Here is a 7,427-nt window from a genome sequence, read left to right on the forward strand (position 1 = left end):
AAGAAAATTGAAGGTAAATTCATGGTAGTTTGCTTCTATCTTGATGTTCATAAGTTCTTCTTGATTCTACCTTAACTCTTGAAGCATATTTTGGTTTTTGGTTGTGTTGTGAGCATTTGGTCATGAATTAAAATGAAGGAAATGGTTGTTGTTTCATGTTCTTTTGATGAAAAATGGAAGATAGGTGAAGTTGAGCCAAACAAATGAGCATGCATGTGCCTTAGATGCTAAGGGGAAAAACCGGCTAACATGTTGTGCTTTAAATGATGAAATGGAGACTATACTTAAGTAAACTCATAGATATGTGATGATTGATTGGTGATATACATATTTAAATAACATGCATGCAAGTTATGTGTGAAAGAGTGATTTGGTAATAAATTTGCTTGGGACAGCAGCAGTAATGTGACTTTGGAAAATCACCATAAATTGTGAGAGATGAGTTAGAAGGTGAATAAATTATGTAATTAAAGCTTAATTAGTTTAGTTTCAAATGAAATAAACGAGAACATATTTTGAATTCTGTACAATGAGAAATTTGATTCGTAATGAAGAGTGGTTAGATTAGTCAAACAGTGAAGCATGGGAAACTTTAAGAAAAATCTGGTATTGATTGGCCAAACCAAAAATTATAAAAATTTTATGGATAGAAGATATATGAGTCTATTTTCAGGGAAAATTAACAGCACTTGATTTGGAGTTTCGTAGCTCCAGTTATAAATGATTTAGTGACTGTTGGTCAGGAAGACAGCTTGTAGTGAAATTATGATTATGTGGTAAACATTGACAAAAAATTGTTAATGAGCTGCTTATTGATTTCTTATAAGCTTACTATGATCTGTAGGTGTGGTTGGCCGAATATTGTAAGGGGTTAATACGTAGTTCGTATTTGAATAGTTAGATTAACATGTTAGTAATCCAATTGTAGGCAGTTCGTGTGTGGATCTCATCAGCATATCGTCGCAAACAGGTGTGTAACTAACACCCTCTTTCTTAGTCTGGATCGGCAAAAGTCGAAAAGTCGAAATGCCAAAAATCGGTATTTTGTAGATTTGCGAGTGTGCGAATGCTCGTGAGGTAAATCGATTAATGTTTTTGGTAAGCTGCAAAATTTGGACTGCAAAGTGCATGATTTCTGTGCCCTCGATATTTTTGGGCTTAATGGGCCAAAATTGGAATGATGGGCCAACGGGCCCAATTCGGTAAGAACCCTCGGTACGTGATTCTGTTAGTACGTGAAAAGTAGGAATATGCATGAAAAACCCTAAAATAGATAAATTACTGAAATACCTTTAAAAGTGAAAAATTTACAGATTTACCCCTAGTAGATAAATTACCGAAATACCCCTAGGGTTAAATTGACCTAAATGCATGTTTGACTGTTGTTATTTACTGCATGCCATGTTGTTATTATCTGATGCATAGGATTGGGATATTTACGGAGGAAGTACTGAAAGTGGCTTGTCCACGTACTGGAGGATTTGCCTCAATTTACTGTTAACTGAGCAGCAAGGCTGCAACTGTGGAGTGTTGGGCTGGGTGGGTTGAGCTATTCCCCACATAGAGTGTATGGCTGGTACGGGTGGAGTGTAGTGGTTGGTGGGTTGAGTAGTCTCCCCAAATGGGCTTGCATATATTTATTGATGTTGCATGTATTTTGAAATGGGCCTATGGGCCATACTGTTATCTGAATAAGGGGCTAAGGCCCAGTTTATTGTAATCTGAAAAGGGCTCTGGTCTAGTACCACTGTTACCTGAATGGGCTTAGGCCCAATAGGCTTGAGCTGACTTGGGCTTTGAATGAGTTTTCCTTACACACTGAGTTTCCCCAAACTCACCCCTTTTATTTTCATCCACGCAGGAAATCCCCAACCATAGTGGGCTTGGAGCTGTGAGGGAATTCGGAGTGGCCACCCGTTCTGAAAGTTTGATTTTCTTCTAGTGAACTGGACATCCTTTTAATTACGTTTGAGGTTTTGGGCTTTTAAATGTAATAAGGCCGCTTATTTTTTTTATGGTTTTTATATGTTTTATTAAGATAGGTAATATTTATATTTAACTGTTGAAATTGGATAGCTTTAGGGCGCGTTTTCAAAAACAGTAATTGATTTCAAAATAACACGAAAACAAGCAAAGCTTCCGCAATGAAGATATTTTCCAAAATTAATCACTTTTCCTAAAAATGACTTAATCAAATCGGTTTCCTAGAAATATACATGACGTTAAGGTATGGCAATGGCGGTTTGCATGTCTAGGATTGGATCCGAAGGGATTTGGTACTTAAGCAGTCCGATGGACTCACCTCCTCTTTTCCGGTTTCCTACCTGGTGCACAACTTCCATTCACTTTAACCTATAATGAAATCATCTTTTAAAACACTCAGTAAGTTTTCTTTCTGGATCGGAAATGTTTTGAATGCTTCGATGTGGCATGTCGGATCCGGCCATAACGTCTGGGCCGAGTTTGAGGTGCTACGGTTTGTTTATTTAAAATTATGTGCATTCATTTCATTTATTTAATGTTCGTGAACATGTTCATGAATAATAAACAAACAAACAATAAATAAACATATATATAAATTATTTTTTAGATATAAAATAGTCAAATATAAATATAAATATTAATTATTATATTATAAATAAAAAACATACAAACTAAAATAATTTTATTAATATATACTAATGAAACAATAAACGAGCTTTAAATGATTTATTAAACAAGCTTTAAACAAACATAAATGAGCTTATTTGTGAATATAAATGAATCAAACAAATTTTATTTATGTTTGGTTCGTTTGATAAATAAACTTGAAAATATTGTTCATGTGTATTTATTTAGCTTAATAAATGAACATAAACAAGCAAAAACAAAACTGTTGATCGAATGCTCTGCTCACTTATAGTCTTATGTGTTTACATGATTTTTTAGAGTTACAAATTGGCCCCCAAGATCAGGTTTGCCTTTTACTCAACCAATGATTGATAGGGGCGAGCGTTCGATCGAATTGGATGAAAAAATTTCGAGTTAATCGAGTTGACGAATCCTATTTTATCATCCTAATTTGATTTGAAATTTTCTCGAATCGAGTCAAGTGAGATGGAATTATCTTCTAATTTTTTTCACTATGTATTTTGAAATTAAAAAATATATTAAATATAAAAAAATGTGTCTTTTTAATTAACATGAATATATTATTCATGAATATCTTATGACATCATCAATAATTCAATTTTAACAGAAATTTATAAGATTTAATACGATTAAACAATTCAATAATATAAATAGTACAAAATGTGAAATTTAATTTAATAATATAAATAGTAGATATAAATAAAATTATTACTATTTAGGTTTAGGAATTTTTGTTGAATGATTTTTTATTTGGGGTAAAAGGTGAAAAGTAAAAGTTTAGAGGGAAAATAAAAAGTTTTAAAGGTTGGGAGAGTAAAATTTAGGGTAAAAAAATTTTAAGGGGGAAATAGGTTTGGGGTAGATGGAGGTGGTTTGGGGGAAGTAAAAGTTTTAGGGGGAGTGGGAAGAAGTAAAAATACTGGGGGAAAAGTACAAATGTTTGGGAGTTTGAGATAAAAATGTAAAATATTATAGTTTGGTATTCGATTTATTCGAGTTATTTGAACTCGAAATTTGAAATTTTTTCAATTTTTTCGAGTCGAATCAAGTTTTACTCACAGTTAACTATTGATATAAAAGAATGATATTACATAGACGTTTTCTTTGCTTTTTACAAATTTCTTTTTATCAAAAATATCAATTTCAAAACTTAATAAAATCCATTAAAACAATAAGGAAAGTGAATATCCACAATCTAGTTTCTTTGTACAATTCAAACCTATATCTTCTGCTTTTTCTTAAAAAATATTAACGTCATAAGCATTATCATATAACACTAGTTGTGACAGTGTAATTTTCGTAACATTTGGTGAATGTGACATTGGCTAAAATTAAACAAAAGTTTTCAATCTTAAGGTTTTTGTTTATTAGTCAAATATTTAAAAAAAAAAACCAACGAATTGACTTCTCAGTAAAAATAATCAGTTAAATATATAAAATGTCAATATTTATAAGCACAGAAATCCTTTAAATTTACCATTGATTACATATCCAATTACGATAGCAAATTACGAACATCATCCACCACATTTTATTAATTTCATACTACCGTTGGATAGAGTTCGAATTAACAATTATTTCAGTTCAAACTTTTGCAAACATACATATAAAGAAAGTAATTTGATTATGGGCCAAGCTTGTGCAACGATGTCTTTACACGTCGGCGTTTTTCCTCAGACAGCAGCTTCGCGTACCTGTTAATGCCAGGATGAAGATGTGTTAATGGAGGCAAGAAACGATATTGAATTCAAAGCAATATTATACCTTATGAGAGCTTGAGCATTGGTTTCTAAGTTTCCTGAAGGTTCATAATTTCCATTCTCGAAATTCACCCTTGAAACTGGTTTATTCAGTAAGTTTGCTGCTACTTTAGCTAAATTTTTCATATTTTCCTCCGTTGAAACATCCACAGAGGAAACCTCCCCTTTCAGCTTATCATCCTGCATTGTTTCAAATAAATTAGGAACCATCTTCTTTTGAAGCAAAAAATTTGCACTTGAAGTTCAATTAATTAAGTTAACCTGGATGCGAAGATAATTCTGTTCGGAGTTTAAAGATTTGAAAATCACGGAAATGTGGAAATCAACCATATCAGCACTGCCTTCGGAAAAGGCATTGATTAATGGGGTTGAATTGCCGGAGGTTAACCAACCAAGTACGCCCCATTGAGCCGCTTGCTTTGCGGTGTATTTCTCTGCAAGTTTTTCTGAGCCTGTTCCAACAGATAGCACCAAGAATCTATTGTAATGATTTGCTGCTTTAATGCAAGAAAAATCTGAATGGCCTTTGTGAATCTGTTTTGTCACTTCACCCATGGCAATTAGAGCCTATAACATTCAATAGCAGATTTCATCAACACATCAAATTCCTTATCATATTAAAAGTGATTTAAGACTTAGAAAGCACGGACACAAGTATGCAATTCAGGCATGACATGAAACAAATATGATACAAGTATCCGCTTTGATTTCTCTTTTTTTTTTTTTTTGTATAACTTGCATTTTTTTTTTACTTTTTTTATGTGTCTTCAAATGTGTATTTTATTATTGTTATACCCCCTTGGATTGAACAAGTGACATTCTAGAGTGTCGAAAAAATGTTTATATATGATTCTTTTAATTCTCATTTTTTAAATTATGATCAACTGTTTAATCTTTCGAGTGAGTTACCTTTCGTAGAGATTAACTATTGATAATAAAACGTGCCTAATATTCAATCTAAATTTCATTTTAGAGATTATTAAAATTCACCTAAGTATAATAATTTCATACTAGTTCAAAAAGAATAACAATAAGTCCACGTTCACCCCCTATTCCATCTATTGGTAACAACTTAACACGTCACCATAATAGACTACGAGACTTTCCTTACTAATACCCTCTATAATGATGAAGTGGAAGAACAACCCTAAGCACTCAAACTTTGCATTCAGCCTCCTTTACCTTCACAACAATTTTCCTCCTCATCCTTCTTTTCACTTTCTCCAACTCTACCTATTTAGCTGATTCAGCCTCCTTTACATTACCACATCTCCCCCTCAATCTCCTCCCTTATTGATTTCCTCATCAACAACTATGTCAAATCTTATGTCCGACCCTTAAAAACACTTGTATGACAGGAGTTTGTGCTTGATATTTAAACAGTTTCGTCATGTATTTACCGGATTATTAGCAGCCACCCCACCATCGATAAGATTGAACTTTTTAACCTTTCCATCAGTGTCCTTTGTTTCAAAATAATGGGCCGGCAGATAAGTTGGAGCGGCTGAAGTTCCAATGCAAATGTCTGACATCAAGGCATTAAGGCCTGCAGATTTCTTCACCTAAACAAGTAGATTTAAACATAAGTGAAAGTCAAAAACTAGGGTAATAAAATAGTTGACGAAAACTTAATTTCAAGACCAACCTCATAGCTAGAAAAGATGATGGGCTGAAGTTTCTTGATATCGAAAGTTGGAATTACAACGTTAGTCAGTGTCTGGTTCAGCCTTGTGTTTCCTAGTCTTTCCTTAAGAACTCCATGCAGATACTTGCCATCATATTTTGGTCCCATCACACTTTGAATAATTTTTGTAACACCAGAAAATGGAAACCTGTTGAATTAAACAAGACTTATTAGTAACCTGCTGGCAATGATCTATTATTATGAACAAATATATATATATATGATCAATGAATTGCCTTCTTTGAGGGAATATTTTAGGGCCATGCTCGAAGTAGAAGGCCTTGATGTCTTTGGCAGCAAATAGGGGTCGATTTTTCTCGTTGGGAGATGTCAACATGGTGGTAAGGAGACCGCCGGTGCTAGTTCCGGCGATCACATCAAAATAATCAGCAATTCTTGCTTCTTCACCGTCCAGTTTCTGCAAATCAATTTATTATTGATTAGATAACCATGAAATTACAACACCTGTTTGACGATATACAAATAAATAAATGATGATTACTTGTAACTCAGATTCTAAAAAGCTGAGAATTATTCCTGGAATGATTCCCCTAATTCCACCTCCATCAATGCTGAGAACAGTGATAAGATCTCCATGACATGGAGGGTGATTAGGGTTTCCAGTACTTTTTTCCATTAGGAGAAGAAAGGAGTGATGCTACAAGATTTAAGCTCTTAAGTAGGAAATAAAGAGTGTGTTTATGTACCAAAGACCTGGGAACCTCAAGTATTTATAGACCTTACCGGCATTTAATTTTGGTGGAAATTTCAAAAATGAGATGGATAAAGATGGTTGAATTTGGAACCATGTTTTTCTTAAATTTTATATTTTAATTGCGTAATCTATCTCTTTCAACCACCCAACAAAAAAAAGTCACAAACCTACAGCAATTTCAAAGAAATCATGACATTTTTAAGGTAATTTAATTTTCTTTTAACTTATCGACTTTTCCTTAACTTGAATTTGTATTATTTGTTGACATGATATACAAGAACATAGTTAGAGGTTGGAAAGGGCAAGGGCCTTGCCCTCTTAAACTAGAAAATTTTTCATTTAGATTTTTTAAAATTTTTAAAATTTTAAATTAATAAAAGTAAAATTATACTTTGACCCCTTAAAAATGATAAAAATTTGATTTAATCTTTTAAAAATTATATAGATATAAGTTATTAAAATGGTGATATTACAATTTTACTATCGTAAAAATTACAATTTAATTTCGCCTCTATAAAAACTTTTTGGCTTTGCCCTTGGTGGCATACACATGTATTTTTTAAATATCAAAAAATTATTAATTGCTAACGTGACATCCACTTGAAAGCCACATCAGTAAAATTAACAAATATTAATT

General features: G+C 32.7%; 1 protein-coding gene across 1 annotated transcript; it reads right to left on the bottom strand.

Moving 5' to 3' along the window:
- Positions 1-4,040: 4,040 nt before the first annotated feature.
- On the bottom strand, positions 4,041-6,784 carry LOC107958903 (patatin-like protein 2). The gene is made up of 7 exons (XM_016894811.2): positions 6,578-6,784; positions 6,312-6,493; positions 6,037-6,223; positions 5,792-5,953; positions 4,653-4,958; positions 4,396-4,571; positions 4,041-4,325 (listed from the first exon to the last, which is right to left on the bottom strand). Exons 1-7 carry the CDS (start codon positions 6,710-6,712, stop codon positions 4,256-4,258), a joined length of 1,218 nt encoding a protein of 405 aa, XP_016750300.1. The 5' UTR covers positions 6,713-6,784; the 3' UTR covers positions 4,041-4,255.
- Between the last annotated feature and the right edge of the window lie 643 nt (positions 6,785-7,427).

This window comes from Gossypium hirsutum, chromosome A03 (assembly GCF_007990345.1).
Source record: "Gossypium hirsutum isolate 1008001.06 chromosome A03, Gossypium_hirsutum_v2.1, whole genome shotgun sequence".
Taxonomy (NCBI): domain Eukaryota; kingdom Viridiplantae; phylum Streptophyta; class Magnoliopsida; order Malvales; family Malvaceae; genus Gossypium; species Gossypium hirsutum.

Excerpts from the sequence above, each read along its gene's own strand:
- LOC107958903 (XM_016894811.2), bottom strand. The coding sequence starts at position 6,712 with ATGGAAAAAAGTACTGGAAACCCTAATCACCCTCCATGTCATGGAGAT. Across the intron at positions 6,494-6,577 it reads TTTTAGAATCTGAGTTACAA|AAACTGGACGGTGAAGAAGC; the intron begins GTAATCATCATT and ends ATTGATTTGCAG. Across the intron at positions 6,224-6,311 it reads AAAATATTCCCTCAAAGAAG|GTTTCCATTTTCTGGTGTTA; the intron begins GCAATTCATTGA and ends TTAATTCAACAG.